This window comes from Penaeus monodon, chromosome 6 (genome assembly GCF_015228065.2).
Source record: "Penaeus monodon isolate SGIC_2016 chromosome 6, NSTDA_Pmon_1, whole genome shotgun sequence".
In the NCBI taxonomy this organism is placed as follows: domain Eukaryota; kingdom Metazoa; phylum Arthropoda; class Malacostraca; order Decapoda; family Penaeidae; genus Penaeus; species Penaeus monodon.
In genome coordinates this window covers 11171412-11196411 of record NC_051391.1, presented here as the reverse complement: position 1 = coordinate 11196411, position 25000 = coordinate 11171412, and the positions used below count along the sequence as shown (strand labels likewise).

Here is a 25000-nt window from a genome sequence, read left to right as displayed (position 1 = left end):
CCCATATAACCTGAGTTGGCAATTCCAGATTATGCAAGTAACACACACCTCTTTCACATCAAGTTTGCAAACATTAGTAGGAGCGTACACAGCAATAAGAGATATGAAGCCAAGAGCATGCTTCAGTGTCAGTGCCATAATACGCTCATCAATCGATGTTACCTCGACTACCGAGGGTTGAAGTCGGCTGGAGATGGCTATGGATACTTCCTGGAGGTGAAGACCATCGCCGCGGTCTGACCAGTAGTAGGTGTACCCACCCATACTGATCATGCCACTTCCAGGTCTTCTCACCTCTAAGAGGGTAGCCAACTCAACTCCCAACCACTCCAATTCTCTCGATAGTAGAGGTAACCCACTCGTCCTTCCACAAGGACCGGATGTTCCAAGCGCCTATCCAGATAGCTCGGCTGAGGTTAAGCCTTGGGCGATCGCTCTGGGTGTATGCTACCTCTGCCACCACCGCCAACATTGCCCCAAATAAAGGGAGTCAGCAGACTGTGGGGCCCACCTTCCGCCTGTGGGGTTACTTAGGGCTTTGCCCCACAAGCCTTATGGTTGGTTGGCGCCTGCCAGGGTGCAGGCGGGGACAGGTACCTCTCACTCCCATCCTGCACCCCAACATTTGCCCTCCTAACGGGACCCACAGCCCGCCTCACTTGCTGGGTGGGAGGGACAACAACCCTCACCCCAGCATATCTATTTAATTCGGTAGTTGCCGGTAAGTTATCCGGGGGAAGGAGGGCTAGCAAGGCAACTGTAAAACAAATACTTAGTATTTACAATACTAATAGTAATAATAATGATAATGACAATAATAACAATAATGATAATAATGGTAATGACAATAATAACGATAATAATGATAATGATAATGACAATAATAACGACAATGATAATAATGATAATGACAATAATAAATAACAATGATAATAAAATAATAATGATAACAACAACATCGAGAATAATAATAATAATGACAATAATATCTATAATAATAATAATAATAATAATAATAATAATGACAATAATAACTATAATAATAATAATTAATAATTATTATTATCATAAAGACATAATAATAATAACAATAATAATAATAATAGTAACTATGGGTCTCGGGCAGGAAGTTCTCTACACCTGGTTTGACGGTTGTAGGCAATGCGAACAGGGACCTTTCTTGTTAGGGGAAAGGAAGGAGATGCCATACAGTCAGACTTGTCTCATTGACGCTTATCAATGGTAAAGATTACCGCATCTCTCGGGTCGGTAGGAACATTCTCTTAGGAGATCTTCAAAGTGCTCCTTTCCATTTCGTGCTGAGTTCATCCTTGGTGTTCAATAGGTTCAAACCATCCCTGCTGCGCAAAGGTAGTTACCCTTGGCCTGTTCCTGTCCACAAATGCCTGGTTTTCAACAGCATTGTCAAGTAACCCACTGGCTTTTCAGGTTACAAGTTTCTGAAGTTTCGTCTTTACTTGTTGGCATCGAGTCTTCTCTCTCGAGTTTGGATCTTTCTGGAACTCGAGGAAGACTTGCCGCTTTTAGTCAACAAGCTGCTTTAGGGCCTGGTCGTTTTCGTCGAACCAGGCATGATGTTTCTCCTTTGGTGTAAAGTCGGGAAATAGCTGCGAATGAAGGTATGTCGTTACAAATCCTGATGCATAATTGGGGTAAAAAATATATGACAATAATAAAGATTTTTTTTTTTTTTTTTTTGTGTGTGTGTGTGTGTGTGTGTGTGTGTGTGTGTGTGTGTGTGTGTGTGTGTGTGTGTGTGTGTGTGTGTGTGTGTGTGTGTGTGTGTGTGTGTGTCTGTCTGTGTATCTGCATGTGAATGTTCGTGTGATTTTGTGTCTTTATATTCTACTCATATTAGTTCTGTAAATAGTGCATTGCATCCGAATGCGCTGTTGCATTCATGCAATGACACAGATTTGCGCATTTACGTACTATTACATAATGCATAAACGCTTAAGATTGCCGACACTGCACATAATGACACCGCCATGATGTGCCGACGACCACTGAAAAACCCAAACAGAGAGCCGACCTCGACCCCATCCGCTGAGCCAGATTTCATTAATTCCTCGGCCGCGAGAGCGCCCGTGCGCCCGCCGCCCCTCCTCTGTCTCCGCCTCGCCCGCGCCAACGGTTCGTCTGCTCGAAAGTAAACAAAGCAGCGGCCGTGTAGGACGACAGCCCAGGAACTTTGCCAACATAATCTCTCCTCGGACTTGATTCGGCGAGACAACCACCATGCCTAGTATCCTAGAGGCGTGCGAGGATCTCTTCGGGGTCTCCTGCCTCTACAAGGTGTTGGGCGTCGAGAAAAGCGCCCGGGAGAACGAGCGTGAGTGTCCCGCCAGGCCGATGGGGGCGACGGCGGCCTTCAGGGGCAATATGGGAGGAAAGGGAATGACATGACTTCGTTTGACCATTTTTCGACGCCGGTTCGGTCGTTTTCCTGAAGGTTCTGGTGTTGTTTAGTTGTTCGTGGGTTCATTTTTGCCTGTCACGGCCGGGGATTGTATCTACGCACATACCATATTTTTGGCATGGGCCTCGCAAGGGCCCCTTTCCCGCGCTGTCAGGCCTTCATAAGGGATTAGCAATTCTGTAACGACACTTTAGATCTTTTTGTTTGTGAGATTACCTTGTTGTATTAAAGAGTACTTATTACATACCATATGTAACTTAGTGCAACATTGAAAGATGTTTTTTTAAGGGATACAGCAGATTTTGTGTAAATGTTCATAAATTTGCCACCAGTGTAAGTGTTCTCTCTCCAGCAGTAAGTATATATGTTTATGATTTTATTATAGTTCCCAAACGGTTTATGCTGTAGTTTCAAGTTCACATTTTTCTAAGAGGGCTCAAGGGATTTTTCATTCATTCAGTTATCAAATTGTAAATAATTCTTGTTAGGATTTTTGAAAAATTTGTATTGTGCTAAGGCACCCTCTTATATACCAGTTAAATTTGATTTGTAAAATACAAAGGCATTATTCAATACTTTTCTTGTGTTTCTTTTGTGCCAGTTTTATTCAGATTTATGAAATAGCATAAAATTTTGAAAAAAAAACAACAACAAAACAGTAATTAAAGTTAGTGCAAAATCATTTTTCAAAAGAATGTCTTTTTATAGGAATGAACATGTAATTTCTTATTTTATTTTTCAGTCAAGAAAGCTTATCACCGAGTATCACTGAAAGTCCACCCTGATAGAGTGAGTGAAGATGATAAGCAAGAAGCAACACAGAAGTTTCAAACTTTAGGCAAAGTCTACTCCATCCTCTCCGATAAGGATCGACGAGCTGTGTATGATGAGACAGGTATGTTGTTATGTATAAGGGAAATATGCTCATTAACACAATGTATAGTACAAGTCTTTTTTATCCTTTATTTTTTATAATGTACATGTTCTTTATTCTTATTGCAGGTATTATTCTGGATACTCTTAGTGTTGTCATTAAGCTGTGGACTACTATGAAATTAATATAACATGTTTTAAGAATTGTTCCTGAATAATGAAAACCATTGCAGGAGAGGTCGATGATGAGAACCTTGCCCCTGATGACCGTGACTGGGACCAGTATTGGAGACTCCTCTTCAAAAAGATCACTGTGGATGATATCAAGAACTTTGAAGAATCTTATAAGGGTATGCATAAGGGTGCCCCATTTTTCAGTGGATTGCCTTTAATATTATTTGAGATACTAAATTTTTAAAAATATATAGTTTATTTAATATGATAATAATGGCACCATATCCTTAATTTGAAGAAGAAGAAGAAGAAGAAGAAAAAAAAAAAAAAAAAAAACTTCAGTTATTAAAATAAATTTTCTTATTAAATATTAGCATAAAGATTCATGTTAAGAAAACTTGTATATCTTCTCATATCATATTTAAGGATGCATACTTTTATGGAAAATTACAGTTGTATGTCATCTTGTATTATAAAGATACCTCCTTATTATGGAAAAGTGGACCATAATAAAGGATAATGCCTTTTAAAGGAACCTTAAAGACACTCATTCATATGAATTGATTATCAGAAATGAAGGATAACGATTTATTCAAATGGCAAATATTGCACCATTACTGTTTCATGACCAAGTTCCCCTTTAGAGAAGAGGGGGACCCAGAAGGGAAAAAGCTATACCCCTTGGGTGGGAAGGATATAAAAGGCTATGTTCAGTTCAAGGTACAATTAAGGTTTGGTTAGTTTCATAGCTTGCAGAACCAGAACTGTACATGCACTCCCAGCATCACTGGGTGAAGATACCCGTGTGTGAGGTTTGGTATTTGAAGATACTATCTCCTGATTCCCTAAGCCATAACACAATGATAGTATTGCATAGTTTTAGATGAGTCAAGGATTGGGCAGCTTACCTGAGCCTTTTTCTCTATATTTTCTTCTGTAATTACTCAAACTTGCCTTATATTGAATAGTGCAACAACGTTAATACATAAGGCATCAGAAAATTATTTAAAAATATACAAAAATATCTTCTAATTCTGGTATTATCAAGTCACAAATAACATTTGTATATGATTTCCAGCAGTCCCCAGCATCATTTATTGAGTTGGTGCAGTGCTATATTCGCCAATTTGTTTACTGAGATTGATTAATTTAATGTTATCAATATCTCTGGAAGAAAAAGCACTTCTCCCCTCACCTGATTTGTCATTTGTGAAACAGAATTGTTTAAACAGGAATAATGTTTTTTATCAGCTGGGAAGGAAACAGTTTCTGAAAGCCTCCAAGTTTTCATTCATAGTCTTTGACCACCCCCCAATCCCATGCCCATTGTTATCGTGGGGGAGGGGGGCATAGGAGATGGGAACTGAGGCCCAGTGTTGTGGATTGCCCCTACTTTGGGCCTCAGCCCTTGATCAACCAATTTTGCATGGTATTTTCTCTTCTCACCCTTTACTTTTCCCTCTCTTCTCCAGTTCCTTCTTTTGTCCACTTCTTAAGGTGTTAAAACCTTGCTGAAAGAATGAAATGCTGGCTGTGTGTCAGTCCTGAAAGCCTAAGGGAACCATAGGCATGGTATTCCTTTGGTTAATCATGTAAGCCTTACCCCTTATGGGGACCCTGAGGGGTAGACCATTTTTCATCACCACATATATCAGGCTCATTATTGCCAAAGAAGATTTTGTACCTCTGATAGAAGCTTTGAGCCTTGTCCCTTCATCATTTAGCCTATCTAGTTTCCTGACCCCTGCCTCTCCTTTGATCAGGGCTCCGACCACTGCTACTGGTACTCTTTGATGCTTGCTGTTAACTTGATCCATTCCAAATCATCCACCTAATTCATTACCCAACCTTCAGAATACATCCCTTCCTTTCCTAAAGTCCACTCCCCTCCTCCTGTACAGTCTTCTTCATTTTTGACCCCTTCTCCTCATATTACTACTCTTCATCCTTATTGTTTTCCCCATAGTACTTACTCACTCCACACCATTATTTCTTACTTCTGTCCTCGTCCGTCTACTACTTACATACTACAAACATTTTGAGTACTTTTTAGCCCAGCCAAGTGGGATCAGTTCTTTGTGATCCCTCCTACAGCCCTTTACTAAGACAATATCCACCTCTATCCAATAGCTTCCTGCTAAGTTTCATTCATGCCTTGTAAAAGTTACATCTGAATTCCAGGTTTATGCATTACCTACCCTTACTGACCTCAGATACTATACCTATTCCTACCCAGCTTCACTCCTCCTTTAATACTTATACTGGAAATGTTTTAATCTCCCGGGCTGATTGCCCTTTTTACAACAAGGATTGCTAAGACTAAAAATTACTTGCTTGCCTGCCTTACTGACTATGATGCAGTATCAGTAAAGCCACTGAAAATCCTACACCAATATTACCAAGAATACCATCATAGACTTGACCTTCCCAATGAAGTTTATATTGCTGGAGAGTCCTCCCCTGTCCAACCATATTGACCCCTCTCCCATCAGTGTCAGAAATGCTGGTGTTTTGGCCATCTTGCCAAACACTGTTGCTCCATAGCCTGCTGTCCTCAGTGTGCAATTGTATGTCAATTGTGGTGTATTGTGGTGCTGCTCTACCTACAAGTTCAAGTGTGAGGTAGCAGCTCTCGGATCCAAACTTGGTCTCACATTATGGGAGACCAGACAGGGAGCACATCAGCAAGGTTTTTTCTCACTACATATTCCAACACTGTCCTTCGCTCTGCTCTGCTGCTCTCCCTCACTCACCTTCCAATATTTCCTATTCCTATTTCTACTCTTATTACCCATTTATTGCTTTATAACGGCCCTGCACTTTTCCTATGCAATGTTACTCTTACTTTCTTGTACATAAAGATAACTTCCATTTTATCTAATTGCCCTTTGCCCCTTTTTACTAAACCCCTCCTTAAACCATTTGCCACTCTTTACCCTTTCACTATCATTGTATCCCATAGTTTTTCATAACCTCTGACATCTAACACAACTGATGCTTATTTACCCTTTTTGCCACAATACTTTACCATAGTGCTGTATGACCTTTGATGTCTAGCACATTTTTGTTTTAACATTAACCATAAACTATCATAGTTTTATATGGCCTCATTGTTTGTGTAATGTAAATACTGAATGATATGAAGAAGTGAAACTAAAGTTTAGAAATATTAACCTGGAAATAATACATAAACTTTATAATGTATTTCTAATACAAGATCTGAAAAGATTGCCAAGTTTAAAAGGAAAAGTAAGGGCAGTTTATGGTTACTTTCCTAAGGGTAACATTGAAGGCTAAAATTTAGGAACTTTCAGAATTTTCATAATAAAGTTGTTACTCAAGGGATGTGGTCTAATTAACAGTTACCTGACTGCTAAATGTCTAAATTGTATGTATGTATGTTTTTCTATTTCTTTTATTAAGAATCTGAAGAGGAAAAGGCAGACCTGAAGCAAGCTTACATTGACGGTGAGGGTGACATGAACTATATACTCGACAATGTATTGTGCTGCACCATTGAGGATGAGCCAAGGTCAGTGATTTCAGTGTCTTTACACAAGACTCTTTTCTTCTTTTCTTTCTTTCTTTTATTTGTGAGTGAGAGAGAGTGTGTGTCAGAATCAGTTAGTCTGAGTTTTAAAAATTCATTGATATGATCACTTCTCATTTGTTTGCTTTAAATGAGCAATCCATTGTACCGGACTTAAAGAAGAGATTAAATAAAACCTCTGGCCCTAGAGTAGTGCTTCTCAGATGGGGGTTTAAACTGACATGCCTGGAGGGTTAATCTATGATCTTAATAAATAAACAAGCTCCAGAGAGAGAGGGAGTGTCTAAAATGCACTTCATCATGCTTAAAACTAATAGGAAAATACAAACTAAAGTCAAGCTATGGAGGAAAGATCAGAATTTGGGTTCCTGGAGTTGATAAATTCCAGGTAATTAATACTTCTAATCTAAAACATGATCCAGACCTATTTCTTTCAAATTCATATGGTCTTGCAATATGCATTAGGTTCTTCCATTTATCAGTGGCCTAGCTGTATGATGCCAGTCAGAATCATGTAAATCCTTGTAACTCTAAAAGCTTTGTTTTGTTATGGATTACAATCACTATCATGGACTGTGAAAAAGACAGTATGTTGTGTACTTGTGCCACAGTTTTCATTACTGCATTCAATGTACAAGTTTGTAAACTAGTCATAGTTCTGTCAGATATAAATTATTTTGAGAATTATTATAATATTAGCATGTATTCTCTCTCTCTCTCCCTCTCTCTCCTCTCTCCCTCCTCTCCTCTCCTCTCTCTCCCCTTCTCCTCTCCCCTCTCTTCCCCTCCTCTCTCTCTCCTCTTTTTCTCTCTCTCTCTCTCTCTCTCTCTCTCTCCTCTCTCACTTTCCTCTCTCTCCACTCTCACTCTCCTCTCTTACTCTCCTTTCTCTCCTCTCTCCTCTCATTCTCCTCTCTCTCCTCTCTCCTCTCATTCTCCTCTCTCACTCTCCTCAATCCTCTCTCCTCTCTCACTCTCCTCAATCCTCTCTCCTCTCTCACTCGTCCTTCTCCTCTCTCGTCTCCCCTCTCTCTCTCTCTCTCCTCTCCTCTCCTCTCCTCTCTCCTCTCTCCCCTCTCTCTCTCTCTTTCCTTTACTCGCTCTCACTCTCTCTCTTTACTCTCTCTCCCTCTCCTCACTCTCTCTCTCCTCTCTCCTCACTCTCTCTCTCTCTCTCCCTCTCTCTCTCTTTTTCTCTCTCTCTCTCTTTACTCTCTCTCTCTCTCTTTCTCTCTCTCTACTCTCACCTCCCTCTTCTCTCTCTCTTCCTCTCTCTCTCTCTCTCCTCTCTCTCCTCTCATCCTCTCTCTCTCTCCTCTCTTTCCCTCCTTCTCACTTCTCTCTTCTCCTCTCCCTCCTCTCGTCGTCTCTATCGTTCTCTCTCGTCTCTCTCTCTCAGGTCTCTCTCTCTCCTCTCTCTCCTCTCTCTTCTCTCGTCTCTCTCTCTCTCGTCTTTCTCGGTCTTGGTCTCTCTCTCTCATCTCTCTCTCCTCATCTCCTCTCGTCTCGCGTCTTCTCCTCGGTCTCTCTCTCTCTCTCTCTCTCTCTCTCTTCTCTTCACAATCTCCTCTTCTCTCTTTCTCTTTACTCTCTCCTCCTCCTCTCTGGCTCTCTTTACTCGCTCGTCTCTCTCTCTCCTTACTTCGCTCTGCTCTCATCTCTCTTTACTCGCTCTCTCTCTCTCTCTCTTTACTCCTCTCGTCATCTCTTTCTCTCTCCTCCACTCTCTCTCTCTCTCCTCACTCTCTCTCTCTCTCTCTCCCTCACTCCTCTCTTCTCCTCCTTCTCTCTCTCTGTTTAACTCTCTCTCTGTCTTTACTCTCTTCTCTCTCTCTCTCTCTCTCTCGCTTTACTCTCTCTCTCTTTACGTCTCTCTCTTTCCTCACTTACTCACTGCTCCCTCTCTCTCATCCATCTCTTCTCTCTCAATCCCCGCTCTTCATCCTCTCTCGATCGCTCTCTCTCTCTTCTCTCTCTCTCTCTCTCAGGGTCCTCTCTCTCTCGTCTCTCTCCTTCCTCTCCTCTCTATCTCTCTCTCTATCTCGTCTCCTCTCTCTCTCTATCTCTCTCTCCTCCTCTCTGTCCTCTCTCTCCGGTCTCTCTCCCTCTCTATCTCTCTCTCTCCTCTCTCGTCCTCTCGTCTCTCGTCTCTCTCTCTCTCTCTCTCCTCTCTCTGTCTCGCTCTCTTCCTCACTCTCTCTCTCTCCTCTCTCTCTCTCTCTCTCCCCCCTCCTCACTCTCTCTCTCTCTCCTTCTCGTCTCTCCCTCCTCACTCTCTTCTCTCTCTCTCGCGCCTCACTCCTCACTCTCCTCTCTCTCTCTCCTCTCTCTCTCTTCCATCCTCACACTCTCTCTCTCTCTCTCCTCATCCTCTCTCTTCTCTCTATCTCTCTCTTCCTCTCTCCTCTCTCTCCCTCCCTCTCTTTACCTCTCTCTCTCTCCTCTCTTTAACCTCTCTCTCTCTCTCTCCTTCTCTCTCCTCTCTCTACTCTCTCTCTCTCTCTCTCCTCACTCTCTCCTCTCTCTCCTCACTCTCTCTCTCTCTCTCCTGCACTCTCTCTTCTCTCTCTCTCTTCCTCACCTCTCTCTCTCTCTCTCCCCTCACTCTCCTCATCTCTCTCTCTTCACACTCTCTTTCTCTCTCTCTCTCTCTCTTTTACCTCTCTCTCTCTCATTCCTTTACTCTCTCTCTCTCTCTCCTCTCTCTCTCTTCTCTCTCTACATCATATCCTCTCTCCTCTCTCTCTCTCTCTCTACTCTCACTCTCTCCTCTCTCCTCTATCCTCTCTCTCTGTCTCCTCACTCTCTCCTCACTCTCTCTCTCTCTCTCCTCACTCTCTCTCTCTCTCTCTCCCCCTCTCTCTCTTCCCTCACTCACTCTCTCTCACCCTTGCTCTCTCCTCTCTCCTCTCTCTCTCTCTCTCTCTCCTCTCTCTCTCTCTCCTCACTCTCTCTCTCTCTCTCCTCACTCGTCTCTCTCTCTCTCTCTCTCTCTTTCTCTCTCTCTCTCCTCCTCACGTCTCTCTCTCTCACTCTCTCTCTCCTCGCTCCTCCCTCTCTCACTCTCTCTCTCTCACTCTCCTCTCTCTCTCCTTCCTCACTCTCTCTCTCTCTCTCCTCCTCACTCTCTCGCTCTCTCTCTCCTCACTCCTCCTCTCTCTCCTCACTTCTCTCTCCTCTCTCTCTCTCTCTCTCTCACTCTCTCTCTCTCTCTCTCTTCATCTCTCTCTCTCTCTCTCTCTCGTCTCGATTCTCCTCGCTTCTCGCTCTTCTCTCCTCCACTCTCTCTCCTCTCTCTCTCTCCTCACCTCTCTCTCTCTCTCTCCTCACTCTCTCTCTCTCCTCTCTCTCTCCTCTCCCATCTCTCTCTTCCTCTCTCCTCACTCTCATCTCTCTCCTCACTCTCTCTCTCTCTCTCCTCACCTCACTCTCTCTCTCTCTCTCTTCCCGACGCGGTCTCCTCTCTCTCTCTATCCTCTCTCTCTCTCTCTCACGGTCACTCTCTCGTCTTCTCATCTCTCTCACTCTCCTCTCCTCTCACTCTCTCTCTCTCTCGCACTCTCTCTTCTCTCTCTCTCCTCACTCTTCTCTTCTCTCTCTCCTCCTCTAACTCTATTTTTTCGTCTTCTCTCTCTCTCTCGCCTCTCTCTCTCTCTCTCTCATCTCTATCTCTCTCTCTCTCTCCTCTCTCTCTTCTCTCCTCTCTCTCTCCACCCTCTCTCTCTCTCTCCTCTCTCTTCTCTCTTTCCTCACTCTCTCTCTCTCTCTTCCTCACTCTCTCTCTCTCTCGTCTCTCTCTCATCTCTCTCTCTCTCATCTCCTCTCCTCTCTCTCTCTCTCTTCTCCTCACTCTCTTCTCTCTCTCTCTTCCTACTCTCTCCTCTCTCTCCTCACTCTCTCCCTCTCATCTCTCTCCTCACTCATCCTCTCTCTCTCTCCTCTCCTTTCCCTCCCTCTCTCTCTTCTCCCTCTCCTCTCTCTCCTCCCTCTCTTCTCTCTCCTCTCGTCCTCTCTCTCTCTCTCTCCTCCTCTCTCTCTCTCTCGTCTCCTCTCTCTCTCTCTCTCATCTCTCTCTCCATCTCGTCCTCTCTCCTCTCCCTCTCTCATCGTCTCTCCTCGTCTCTCCTTCTCTTTCTCCATCTCTCCTCTCTCTCTTCTTCTCTCTCTATTCTATAACCCGCGCACAGTTGTCCAAAACCTTAGGCAGTCTACTTTGATCATATATGCTCTTCAACTTTATAGAATAGGGCAATGTTTCCGAAACGCCACCATGAACAATGGTTGTACAATCATTAGTACTCAGCATTATAAATTATTGCTCAAGAATATGGGGAACAACAAATAAAACCTAGATTGAACAAGTTCAAAAACTTTCAAAAAAATTTTGCAGCGAAAATTGCCTTTGGCGGTTTAAAGAAATATGACCATGTTTCCCCTGCTTTTACCCACCTGAATGGTTAAAGTAGATCAACAAATACGCCTATGACATGGTGTATTTTTAGTTTATAAAATCTTGCATCATCACCTACCCGATGGCTATTTTGATATTTATTGTGAATGAAATAAGAGGACCAACAAAAACAAGCTAATGATTTATTTGTACACGAACTACTACTCTGACTGTACAAAAATATGTTAATGGTGAGAAGCCCCACTAGTCTGGAACACAATTCCATCCCAGGTAAAGAATAACAGGTTCCCTACCTGTTTTTAAGAATAGGTTGAAATATCTCCTGCATCAAACAAAGATCATTCTCAATGGTGTAATAAATGTGATATCAATAGCATACTACTGTCTATTTTTATTTTTGGTATTGCCGACTATAATATTTATTGTATTAATATTGTATTAGCAATTTACTTGCTTAAATACATATATCCTACTGTATCACTAATGTACTAGTGTATTCCTGAATGTACTATTGTATCTGTATTTTAAGTTCTATTGAAAATAATAACCAATGTAAATTGGAAATAAAGATTATTATTACTACTACTACTACTACTACTACTACTACTACTACTACTACTCTCTCTCTCCTCCTCTCGCTTCATCTCTCTCTCCTCCCCTCTCCTCTCTCTCTCTCTATCTCTCTCACTCTCTCTCTCCTCTCGTCTCTCTCTTCACTCTTTCCCCTCTACTCTCTTCTCACTCTTTCCGCTCTTTCCCTCTCTCTCTCTTTCCTCTCTCTCTCTTTCCCTCTCTCTCTCTTTCCCTCTCCTCTCTCTCTCTCCCCCCCCCTCCCCCCCTCCTCTCTCTCTCTCTCTCACATCCTCTCCTCTCCTCTCCTCTCCCCTCTCCCTCCCATTCTCTCTCTCTCTGTCTGTCTCTCTCCTCATTCTCTCTCTCTCTGTCTGTCTCTCTCCTCATTCTCTCTCTCTCTCTGTCTGTCTCTCTCCTCATTCTCTCTCTCTCTCTTTCTCTCTCTTTCCTCTCTCTCTCTCCTCCTCTCCTTCTCTCTCTCTCTCCTCTCTCTCCCTACGTTCTCCTCCTCTCCTCATCTCTCTCCTTCTTTCCTCTCTCTCTCTCTCTCTCATCTTTCCTCTCGTCTCCCTCTCTCTCTCTCTCCTCTCCTCTCTCTCTCTTTCCTCTTTCCTCCTCTCTCCTCTCTCTTTTCCTCTCTCTCTCTCTCGGGTTTCCTCTTTCCTCTCTCTCTCTATCTCTTTTCCTCTCGTCTCTCTCATCCTCTCTCTTTCCCTCTCTCTCTCTCTCTCTCTCTCTCTCTCACCTCTCTCGCTCTCTCTCTCTCTCTCTCTCCTCTCTCCGGTCCTCTCTCTCTATCTCTCTCTCCCTCCGCTCTCTCTCTCTCTCTCTCATCTCCACTCCTCCCCTCTATCTCTCCTCCCAATCTCCTCAATCATCCTCTCTCATCCTTTCCTCTCTCTCTCTCTCTCTTCATTGCCTCTCTTCGTCTCTCTTTCCTCTCATCCTCTCTCTCTTTCCTCTCTTTCCTCTCCTCTCTCTCTTTCCTCTCTCTCTCTTTCTCTGTTTCCTCTCTCTCTCTCTCTCTCTCTCTCTCTCTTCTCTCTCTCTCTCTCTCTCTCTCTCTCTTTCCTCTCTATTTATTGTATAATATTGTATTAGTCAATTTACTGCTTAATACCATATATCCCACTGTATAACTTTATGTACTAGTATATTCCTGAATGTACTATTGTATCTGTATTTTAAGTTCTATTGAAAATAATAACCAATGTAAATTGGAAATAAAGATTATTATTACTACTACTACTATTACTACTACTACTACTATCTACTCTCCTCCTCTCTCGTCTCTCCTCCTCCCAACTTCCCTCACTCTCTCCTTCTCTCTCTCATCCCTCTCTTCTCTCCTTCTCGCTCCTCATCTCTCTCCCTCTCCTCTCTCTCTCCACTTCCGTCTCTCTCTTTCCCTCTCTCTCTCTCTCTCTCTCTCTCCAAATCTCTCTCCTCTCTCTCGCTCCTCGTCTCTCTCTCCTCCTCGTCTCTCGGGAACAGCCTCCCCTCTCTCTCCATCTCTCGCTCCGGGTCTCTTCCTCCTCTCTCTCTCTCCTCTCTTCCTCATCTTCCTCTCTCTCTCTCCCCCTCTCTCTCTCTCTCACTCTTTCCCTCTCTCTCCCTCCTCATTCTCTCTCTCTCTGTCTGTCTCTCTCCTCATTCCTCTCTCTCTCTCTCTCTCCTCTGCTCTCCTCTCGCTCCCTCGTCTCTCTCTCTCTCTCTCTCCTCTCTCTCTCTCTTTCCTCCTCTCTCTCCTCTCTGCTCGGAACTCCTCTTTCTCTCTCTCTCTTCTCTTTCCTCTCTCTCTCTTTCCTCTCTCTCTCTCTCTCATCTATATTTCCTCTCTCTCTCTCTCTCTCTCTCTCTCTCTTTCTCTTCTCTCTTCTCTCTCTCTCTCCATCCTCTCTCGCTCTCTCTCTCTCTCCTCCTCTCTCTCTCTCTCTCTCTCCGCTTCATCGCCATCTCTCTCCACTCCCATCTCTCTCTCTCTCTCTCTCGCCACTCTCAGTGTCTCTCTCTCTCTCTCCCTCGTCGCCACTCCTTCTCTCTCTCTCTCTCTCTCTCAGCACTACTCTCTCTCTCTCTCTCTTCTCCTCTTCGCATCTCTCCTCCCACTCTCACTCTCTCTCCCTCTCCTCCCTTCCCCTCTTCTCTCCTTCCTTCTCGTCCGCCTCTCTCGCCACTCCTCTCTCTCTCTCTCTCTCCTCATCGCACCTTATCTCTCTCTCTCTTCTTCTCTCTCTCTCTCCGCCACTCTCTCTCTCTCATCTCTCTCCTCTCTCTCTCTCTCCCCTCGCCACTCTCTTCCTCTCTCTCTCTCCTCTCTCCCTCGCCACCTCATCTCTCTTCTCTTCTCGTCCTTCCCATCCCCCCTCTCTCCCATCTCTCTCCTCCTCTCTTCTCTCCCCTCCTCCTCTCTCGCCACTCTCTCTATCCATCCGTCTCTCTCTACGACTCTCTCTCTCCCCTCACTCTCTCTCTCTCCTCTCTCTCTCTCTCTTCTTTCCTCTGTGCCTCTCTCATTTCCTCGCTCTCTTCCTTTCCTATCTCTCTCTCTTTCCTCTCTCTCTCTCTCTTTTCCTCTCTCTCTCTCTTTCATCTCTCACTCTCTTTCTCTCTCTCTCTCCCTCTCTTTCCCTCTCGTCTCCCCGGATCTTTCTCTCTCTCTCTCCTCTCTCTCCTTCTCTCTCCTCTCTCTCTCTCTCTCTTTCCTCTCACGGTCTCTTCTCTCTCTCTTCTTTCCTCTCTCTCTCTCTCTTTCCTCTCTCTTTCCTCTCTCTCCTCTCTCTCTTTCCTCTCTCCGTCTCTTCCTCTCTCTCTCATCTTTCCCTCCTCTCTCATCTCTCTCTCTCTCTCTCCTCTCTCTCTCTCTCTCGTCCATATCTCATCCTCTTTCCTTCTCCTTCTCTCTCTTTCTCTCTCTCTCTCTCTCTCTCTCTCTCTCTCTCATCTCTCTCTCCTTCTCGCCTCTTTCCTCTCTCTCCTCTCTCCCTCTCATCCTCTCTCTCTCCTCTCCTCTCATCTCTCTCATCTCTTTCCTCCATCTCTCTCTCTCGTTTCCCTCTCTCTCTCGTCTCTCTTCTCTCCGCTCTCCTCTCTCTCCCTTCTCTTCTCTCTCGTCGTTCTCCTCTCTCTCTTTTCTGGTTCTCTCTCTCTCGTCTCTCTCTCTTTCCTCTCTCAAAAGCTCTCTCTCTCTCATCTCTCTCTCATCTCTCTCTCTCTCTCTCTTTCGCTCTCTTCCACTCTCTCTCTCTCTCTCTCATCCAATCTCTCTCTCTCTCTCTCTCTCTCATCCTCCACTCTCTCTCTCTCTCTCCTCTTCGCTCTGCTCCACTCTCTTCTCTCTCGTCGTCTCTCTCTTCTCTCCACTCTCTCTCTCTCTCTCCATCATCGCACTCTCACACTCTCTCTCTTCTCCTACGTTCTCGCTCTTCCTCTCTCCTCTCTCTCAATCCCTCCACTCTCCCCTCTCACTCTCTCTCTCTTCCCCTCCAACGTCTCTCTCCCTCTCTCTTCCCATCTCCCTCTCTCTGATAGTCATCTCTAGCTCGCTCCTCTCTCTCTCTCCATCTCTCCATCTCATCTCTATCCTTCCCTCCCTCCCTCCCTCCCTCCCTCTCTCCCCTCTTGCCTCTTTCTCTCTTTTCTCCTCTCCCCTCTTGCCTCTTTCTCTTTTCTCACTCTCCCCTCTTGCCTCTTTTCTCTTGTTCCTCCTCGTCCCCTCTTGCCTCTTTCTCTCTTTTCACTCTCCCCCTCTCTCCCTCCTCTTTAGGGCCTGCTCCACCTTTCCTCTCTCCCCCCCCCCCCCCCTCCTCTCCCCTCTCCCCTCTCCTCCTCTCTGTTTCTCCTCCTGTCTATAGTTTTTCTCCTCCTCTCCCCTCCTCCTCCTCCTCCTTCTCCTCTGCCTCCTCTCTCTCTCCCTCTCCTCTATCCACCGTTACCTCATATCTTCAGTATTTAAAAATATTATATTTTTTTGCAGGTTTTAGAAAACTAATTCACGGTTGGATCAGATAATGAGGTTCGTGGCCTTTGAGAAACTTCATCGGCGTGAAAACAAGCAGAGAAAGAGGCAAGAAAACGAAAGGTGCGGCTTGTCTGTTAGTTTAGAAATCATTAGATTTGGTAGTTAGTTTTTTGCTTAATTTTGTTTGATCATTTAAATTACTTTAATGTTTTTTGGATTCTGAGTTACACATTAAGTTTATGTTTACACTTACTCATTCTTTAGTATGGCAAGCTATGCCTTGGCAAGTGGAATACTAAAATAAAGAATTTTGTGTGTGTGTGTGTGAGTGAGTGAGTGAGTGAGTGAGTGAGTGAGGAGTTTGCATTTGCATTTTCATTTGCATAGATTTGGAATTGATGCACGTTCTAGATTAGATTGATACTATAGGGAACCAGTGACCCCATATGGAATGCAATAAAACGGAGAATGGAGATCAGGGAGAAAATGGTGAAATGTTTTATGTATAATATAAGATAGGCAGACTTATTATGGCAAGAATCTCAGGGTTTTTTTTATTTTATATAGTACTCCATAAATTATTATTATATTTTTTAATGAGCAACAATATCTCCCTCCATCCTGCAGGCTGACAGGGAAGCTGAGGAGGCAGGAGGAGATGGAAGAAGGAACTGGGTCCTTGGAGACCAGCCACTGACAGCCCCTGAGAGCTCTTATCCCTTAAGCTGGGAAGGAGGAGTGAGCAGGAGGCAGATGCCCCTTCTTGGGACTCCCACTTGCTGCCACATTGGTGGAGGAGGATCAGGAGGAAAAAAGAAAGCTCAAAGAAGAAGCAGAAATGAGGGACATGTTTGTATAGTGGGTGAAGTAGATTTCTGGAAAGAATTGGAAATGTTGTTTATGGCTCTTTAATGACTTAAAAAAAAAAAAATGAAAAAGGCATGTGAAAAAGATTTATATCAAAGAATATATAATAATAATCGCGCCATATTCCTTTTCCGTGATCAATTTTGTAGAAAGGTGGAAATTTTGCCTAGTTCGCTCACTTATAGAGTTGAAGGAAAGTTCTTTGGTCACCAACTGCAAAATCTAAAAGTACTCTGAATCTACAACCATATACCATATTGATATTACAGGAAGAATATTTCATGTATATGCCCTTACAGTTCTTGCATTCCTTTTATTGTACTTTAGTCTCCCTTTGGCTTTGTGTTAATTTGTGAACATTATTCTGTGTATTATCTCTGTGGTATGCTACGTGAAATGTCTTCAATCTGAAATCAGTTGTTCATCAGATATAATTTTTTTTTTTTTTTTTTTTTTAAGAATGATCATATTTTTACTACTTAGAAAGCAAATGAACGTTATTAATTCTAGCGTCATGTACTTTGTCTGAAAGTGTCCAGAATAATTAAATTACTGTTTCCTCTTCTTTGTCAGTTAGTATCCTTTTTTCAATCTAACATATCCCGAACATACTTGAAGATTTGGCCCAATATATTTCTGAGTAATAGGAATTTTTTTAAGAGTTATAAAAAATATTCATTGGTACACGAGGCTGGTTTCATACATAAATTTATTAAGTTATTAAATCTTATTACTCTTTAGATTAGATGCTCGACTACTATTTTCATGTTTTATTACATAGTGTATTATGAAATGTAAAATTCACATAATTATTAAATAGGTGCAAATCATTATGAACATAACACAAGCCATTTAAATTACATAATAGATGTTTCGCATAAAAAATCCCCGTCTCTCCCCCCTCTTCCTTTTCCCTCTCTCTTTTTCTCTCTCCTCTTCTCTCTTTTCTCCTCTCTCTGTCTCTCTCCTCATTCCCCTTTCTCTCTCTCTTTTCCCCTCTCCTTCCCCTTTTCTCTCCCCCTTTTCTCCTCCTCCCCTGTTTCCGGCCCCCTCTTTTCCCCTTCCCCCCTCCCCTCTCTCTCCCCTCCCTCCCTTCTCCCCTCTTCTCTCTTTTTCTTCCCCCTCTCTGTCCTTTTTTCCTCTCTCTCTCTCCCCTCTCTTTTCCCCTCTCTCTCTCCCCTTTTTCTCTCTCTCTCCTTTTCTCTTTTCCCCTCTCTCTCCTCTCTTCTCTTTCCCCTTTTTCCCCTTTCTCTCTCTCTTTTCTCTCTTTTCCTCTTTCCACTCTCCTTTTCTCTCTCCTCTCTCTTTTTATCTCTCTTCTCTCCTCTTTTCCTTTTCTCCTCTCTCTTTTTCTCTCTCTCGTTTTTTCCCCCTTTTCCTCTTTTTCTCTCTCTCTTCTCTTTCCTCTCTCTCTTTCCCCTCTCGCTCTCTTCCTCTCTTTTCCTTCCTCTCTCTCTCCTCCCCTTTTCCCCCTCCCTCCTCTTTTCCCCCCATCTCTCCTCTCTCCTCTCTCTCTCCCCTCTCCTTTCCCCTCTCTCTCTTCTTTTCCTCCTATTTATTGTATAATTTGGGATTATCAATTTACTGCTTAATCCCAAAACCCCCTGTATAACTTTATGTACTAGTATATTCCGAAAGTACTATTTTTTCTGTATTTTAAAATTCTATTGGAAAAAAATACCCAAAGTAAAATTTGGGAAAAAAGATTATTATTAATACTACCCAAATATTACTAATACTCTACTACTTCTCTCTCTCTTTTCTCCCCCTCCCCTTCCCTCTCTCCTTTTCTCTCTTTTCTCTCTCTCTCCCCCTCTCCTCTCTCCCCTCTCTCTTCCCCTTTTTCCCTTTTTCCCTCTTTCCCCTCCCAACCCTCTTTTCCCCCCTTTCCCTCCCCTCTTTCTCTTTCCCTCCCCCCTCTCTCTTTTCCCTCTTCCCTCTCCCTCCCTCTCCTCCCTCTCCCCTCTCTCTCTCCTCTTTCCCTTCCCCTCTCTCTCTCCCCTCCTCTTTTCCCCTCCTCCCCTCTCCTCTTTTCCCCTCCCCCTCTCCCCCCTCCTTCTCTCCCCTTCTCTTCTTCCCCCCCCCCTTCCCTCCCCTTTTCTCTTCTTTCTGTCCTCTCCCAATTTTCCCCTCTCTCTTTTTCCTCCCCTTCCCCTTTTCTCTCTTCTGTCTTTTCCCCTCCTTTTCTCTCTCTCTTCTGTCTCTCTCCTCATTCCCCTCTCTCTCTGTCTGTCTCCCCTCCTCATTCCCCTCTTCTCTCTTCCCCTCTCCTCTTTCCCCCTCTCCTCTCCCCTTTTTCTCTTCCCCCTCTTCTTTTTCCCCCTCTCTTCTCCCCCCTCTCCTCTTTCTCCCCCTCTCTCTTCCCCTTTTCTCTCCTTTTTTTCTCTCTTCCCCTCTTCTTCTCTCTCTCTTTTTCTCTCTTCTCTGTTTTTTCTCCTCTCTCGTCTCTCTCTCTCTTTCCTTTTCTCCCGCTCTCTCTTTTTCTCTCTCTCTCCTTTCCCTCTCTTTTCCCCTCTCTCCTTCTCTCCTTTCCCCCCCCCTCTCTTTCCTCTCTCTTTTCCTTCTCTCTCTCTCTTTCCTCCTCTATCCCTCTCTCTCCCTCTCTCTCTCTCTCCTCTACTCCTCCCTTTTCTCTCTCTCTCTCCCTTTTTGCCCCACTCTCTCCTCCCCTCGCTCTCTCTTTTCCTCCTCTCTTCTCTCTCTCCTCCTCAACTCCCCTTTCTCTCCCCCTCTCCTCCCTTTTCTCTCTCTTTCCCGCTCTCTCTCTTCCTCTCTCTCTCTCGTCCCCCTTTCCCATCTCTCTCTCTTTCTTTCCCCCCTCTCTCTCCCCATCTTTCCCCCTCCTCCTCTCTCTTTCCTCCCCCTCTTCTCTCTCTTTCTCTCTTCCCCAATTTTTTTTTCCTCCCTCCCCCTCTCCCCTCTCTTCTCTCTCTCTCTCTTTTTTTTTTTTTTTTTGGTTTCTCTCTCCCCTCGTCTCTCTCCCCTCTCTCCCTTTTTCTCTTTTCTCCCCTCTTTTTCCCCTTTTCTTTCTCTCTCTCCTCCCCCTTCCTTTCCTCTCTCTCTCTTTTCTCCCCCTTTCCTCTCTCTCGCTCTCTCTCTCCCCTAAAAAAATTTTCTCTCTCTCTCTCATCTTTCCCCCTCTTCTCTCCCCTCCCCTCTCTTTCCCCCTCCCTCCCCTTTTCTTTTCTTTCCTCCTCTTCCCCCCTCCCCTTTTCTTTCCTCTGCCCTCTCTCTCTTTCCCTCCTCTCTCTCTTTTTTCCTCTCTCTCTCCTTTCCTCTTCTCTCTCTTCCCCTCTTTCCTTTTTCCCCCCTCTCTCTTCTTTCCTCTCTCTCTCTCCTCCTTCTCCCCTTTTTCTCCCCTCTCTTTTCCCTCTCTCTCCTCTCCCCTCTCTCTCTCCCCCCTCTCTCTCTCCCTTCTTCTCTCTTCCCCTCTCTCTCTCTCTCCTCCCCCTCTCTTCCCCCTCTCTCCCCCTCCCCTCTCTCTTTCCTCTCCCTCCACCACTCTCCTTTTTTTTTTTTTTTCTCTCTCCCTCTCTCTCCCCTTTTCTCTCTTCCCCCCCCTCTCTTTTTTCTCTCTCTCTTTTTCTCCCAAATCTCTCCTCCCCCTCTCTTTTTTCCCTTCTCTCTCTCTCTCTTCCCCTCTCTTTAAACCTCTCTCGCCTTTTCTCCTTTCTCCACTCTCTCTCTCTCTCCCCTCTCTCTTTTCTCTCTCTCTTTCCCTCTCTCTCTCTCTCTCCCTCTCTCTCTCTCTCTCTTTTTTCTCTCTTCTCTCTCTCTCCCCCTCTCTCCCTTCCTCTCCTCCCCTTTCCCCTCTCTCTCCCCTCTTCCTCTTTTTCCCCCTCTCTCTTCTCTCTCTCCCCCCCTTTCCCTCTCTCCCCCTCCTCTTTCCCCCTCTCTCTCTCTCTCCCTCTTCCCTCTCTCTCCTCTCTCTCTCCCCCCTCTCTCTCTTTTCTTCTCCCCTCTTCCTCTCCCCTTTCTCTCCTCTCTCCCCCTCGTCTCCCCCCCTTCCCTCTCCTTTTCTCTCTCTCCTCCAAAAAAACCCCTTTCCCTCGTCTCTCTCTCTCTCTCTTTTCTCCACCCCTCTCTCTACCCTCTCTCCCCTTCTTCCACTCTCTCTCTCTCTCTCTCTCCCTCTCTCTCCAAAATCTCTCTCTCTCTCTCATCTCTCCTCTTTTTCCACTCTCTCTCTCTCCCCTCTCTCTCCACTCTCTCTAAAACCCCCCCCTCCCCTTTTCTCCTCCTCTCTCTCCCCCTCTCCCCCCCTCTCCCTCTCTTTTCTCTCCTCTCTCTCTCTCTCTCTCTTCCCCCGTTTCCCCCCAAAAAAACCCCCCCCCCCTTTTTCTCCCCTCCCCTCTCTCTCTCTCTCTCTTCTCCCTCCCCTCCATCTCTCCTCTCTCTTCTCTCCTTCTCTCTCCCACCTCTCTCCTCCTCTTCTCTCGGGGCCCCCTCTCTCCTCTCTCCCCCCTCTCCTCATCTTTCTCTCTCCCCCCTCTTCTCTCTCTCTCTCTCTCCCTTTTCCTCTCTCTCTCCTCCATCTCTTTTCTTCCCCTCTAAACTCCCCCTCTCTCTCTCTCTCCTCCAACTTTTTCTCTCTCTCCTCCCCTCCCCCACCTCTCTCTCTCTCCGTCTCTCTCCTCTCTCTCTCTCCATCTCTCTCTCTCTCCAATTTTCCCCTCCCTCTCCCTCCCTTCCTCCCCTCCTCCCTAAAGTCCCCTCTTCCCCTTTCCTCTCTTTTTTCTCTCCCCTTTCCTCTTTCCTCCTTTTTTCCCCTTTTCCCCCCTTTGGGCCTCTTTCTCTCCTTTTTTCCTCTCCCCTCCTTCCTCTTTCCCTTTTCTCCTCTTTCCCCCCTTCCCCTTTTTCTTTTTTCTCCCTCCCCCTTCCTCTTTCCCCTCTTTTCCCCCCACCCCTCTCTCCCCCCTCTGCCCTCTCCACTCTTTCCCTCTCTCCCCTCCCCCCCTCCCTCTTTCCCCCTCCTCTCTGTTTCTCCTCCTTCTAATTTTCCTCTCTCTCCCTCCTCCTCCTCCTCCCTTCTCCTCTCCTCCTCTCCCCTCCCCCTCTTCCCCTTCCTTCCTTCCCCCATTTTTTTTTTATTTTTCCCCCTTTCTTTCTTTCTGATTCGTCCCCCTTTTCCCCTTTACCTAAAAACCCCTCCTTGTCTTTTTTCCCTTTAAATTTTTATTTTTTTTGCTTAAATTTTTTCTTTCAAAATTCTTTTTTTTTTTTCTTTTACCCTTTTTTATTTTCCACTTCTCTTCCCCTTTTTTTCCCCCTTTCCTTAATTCTTAAAAAACCTTTTTTTTTTTTTTTTTATTTTTTTTCTTTCTTTCCCCTTTCTTTTTTTTCTCTTCTAATTTTTCTTTTCCCCTTCCCCCCTTTGTTTTCCCCTTTCCCAATTTTTTCCTTTTTTTTTTTTTTTTTTTTTTTTTTTTTTTTTTTTTTTTTTTTTTTTTTTTTTTTTTTTTTTTTTTTTTTTTTTTTTTTTTTTTTTTTTTTTTTTTTTTTTTTTTTTTTTTTTTTTTTTTTTTTTTTTTTTTTTTTTTTTTTTTTTTTAAAAAAAAAAAAAAAAAAAAAAAAAAAAAAAAAAAAAAAAAAAAAAAAAAAAAAAAAAAAAAAAAAAAGTAAAAATTGTTTTAAAAAGTATAAAAATCGGGAAAAAGCAAGACTTTTTTTTAAAAATTTTTGGGCCCAAAGAATCTCGGGGTTTTTTTTTTTTAAAAAAATTTTATTTAAAATAAAAAATTTAACCGCCCCAAAAAAAAAAAAAAATTATTTTTTTTTAATAATTTCTCTTTCTCTCTTTTCTCCTCTTCTCTTTTCTCCTCTCCCCTCTTGCCTCTTTCTCTCTTTTCACCTCTCCCCTCTCTCCCTCCTCTTGCCTCTCCACTCTTTCCTCTCTCTCCTCTCCCCTCTCCCCTCTCCCTCCTCTCTGTTTCTCCTCCTGTCTAAGTTTCTCTCTCTCCCCTCCTCCTCCTCCTCCTTCTCCTCTGCCTCCTCTCTCCCTCTCCTCTATCCACCTTACCTCATATCTTCAGTAGTTTAAAAAATATATATATTTTTGCAGGTTTAGAAAACTAATTCAAGGTTGGATCAAGAAGAATGAGGTTCGTGCCTTTGAGAACTTCACGCGTGAAAACAAGCAGAAGAAAGAGGCAAGAAAACGAAAGGTGCGGCTTGTCTGTTAGTTTAGAAATCATGAGATTTTGGTAGTTAGTTTTTTGCTTAAATTTTGTTGATCATTTAAAATTACTTTTAATGTTTTATGGATTCTGAGTTACACATTAAGATTTATGTTTAACCACTTACTCATTCTTTAGTATGGCAAGCTATGCCTTGGAAAGTGAATACTAAAATAAAAATTTTGTGTGTGTGTGTGTGAGTGAGTGAGTGAGTGAGTGAGTGAGTGAGTGAGTTTGCATTTGCATTTGCATTTGCATAGATTTGGTAATTGATGCTACAGTTCTAGATTAGATTGAATACTATAGGGAACAAGTGACCCCATATGGAATGCCATAAAACGGAGAATGTGAGATCAGGGAGAAAATGGTAAATGTTTATGTATAATATAAGATAGGCAAGACTTATTATGGCAAGAATCTCAGGGTTTTTTTATTTTATATAGTAACTCCATAAATTATTATTATATTTTTAATGAGCAGACAATATTCCCTCCATCCTGCAGGCTGACAGGGAAGCTGAGGAGGCAGAGGAGATGAAGAAGGAACTGGGTCTTGGAGACACCACTGACAGCCTGAGAGCTCTTATCCTTAAGCGGGGGAAGGAGCGTGAGCAGGAGGCAGATGCCTTCTTGGACTCACTTGCTGCCAAATATGGTGGAGGAGGATCAGGAGGGAAAAAGAAAAGCTCAAAGAAGAAGCAGAAATGAGGGACATGTTTGTATAGTGGTGAAGTAGATTTCATGGAAAGAATTGGAAATGTGTATGGCTCTTTATGACTTAAAAAAAAAAAAATGAAAAAGGCAGGTGAAAAAGATTTATATAAAGGAAATATATATATATAATGCAGCCATATTCCGGTTCAGTGATCAGATTTTGTAGAAAGTGGAAATTTTGCCTAGTTCGCTCCTATAGAGTTGAAGGAAGTTCTTTGGTCACCAACTGCAAAATCTAAAAGTACTCTGAATCTACATACCATATACCATATTGATATTACAGGAAGAATATTTCATGTATATGCCTTACAAGTTCTTGCATTCCTTTTATGTACTTTAGTCTCCTTTTGCTTTGTGTAATTGTGAAACATTATTCTGTGTATTATCTCTGTGGTCATGCTACTGAAATGTCTTCATCTGAAATCATTTTTCATCAGTATGTAATTTTTTTTTTTTTTTTTTTTTAAGAATGAATCATATTTTACATACTTAGAAAGCATGAAAGTTATTTAATTCTACAGTCATGATACTTTGTCTGAAAGTGTCCAGAATAAATTAAATGTACTGTTTCTCTTCTTTGTCCAGTTAAGTATCCTTTTTTCAATCTAACATATCCCAACGATACTTGAAGATTTGCCCAATATATTCTGAGTAATAGGATTTTTTAAGAGTTATAAAAAATATTCATTGGTACACAGAGGCTGGTTCATACATAAATGTATTAAGATTATTAATCTTATTACTCTTTAAGATTAAGATGCATCGACTACTATTTTCATGTTTATTACATAGTGTATTATGAGAATGTTAAAATTCACATAATATTAAATAGTGCAAATCATTATGACATAACACAAGCCATGTAATTACAAATAGATGTTAGCATAAAAAAAGCTCTTTAAATTCTTATTTTATTACTAATCAACTACAGTATTCTACCTACCTTATTCCTTCAAATTGCATTTATTAAATTCTTTGATGTTAAGAATGTTAATACAAACGTGCAAAATATTTGTGATATTAAATAAGGAGTTTACATCGCATAAGATGAAGGAAATACAAAAGACTCTTTACATTAACATAACCAGTCAGTGAGCAGGTTATTCTGTTTGTAATCATACCAAAATCTAAATGTATAATATTTGTGCACTCAATATTTATTCATACTTTTTTAATTGGGTGTAAATGTACCATTTTCCTTTAAATTGATATATCTCGGTTTCTGTAGAATGGCCAATGGAGGCAGGAGTTACGTTAAAAAG

At 43.2% G+C, this 25000-nt stretch overlaps 1 protein-coding gene across 1 annotated transcript; it reads left to right on the top strand.

The window, feature by feature from the left end:
* The first annotated feature begins 2082 nt into the window (after window positions 1-2082).
* On the top strand, window positions 2083-24314 carry LOC119574195 (dnaJ homolog subfamily C member 9-like). The gene is made up of 6 exons (XM_037921320.1): window positions 2083-2353; window positions 3183-3335; window positions 3547-3663; window positions 6911-7019; window positions 22911-23013; window positions 23529-24314. The coding sequence occupies exons 1-6, from the start codon at window positions 2260-2262 to the stop codon at window positions 23730-23732; spliced, it is 780 nt and encodes a 259-aa protein (XP_037777248.1). The 5' UTR covers window positions 2083-2259; the 3' UTR covers window positions 23733-24314.
* The last annotated feature ends 686 nt before the right edge of the window (window positions 24315-25000 follow it).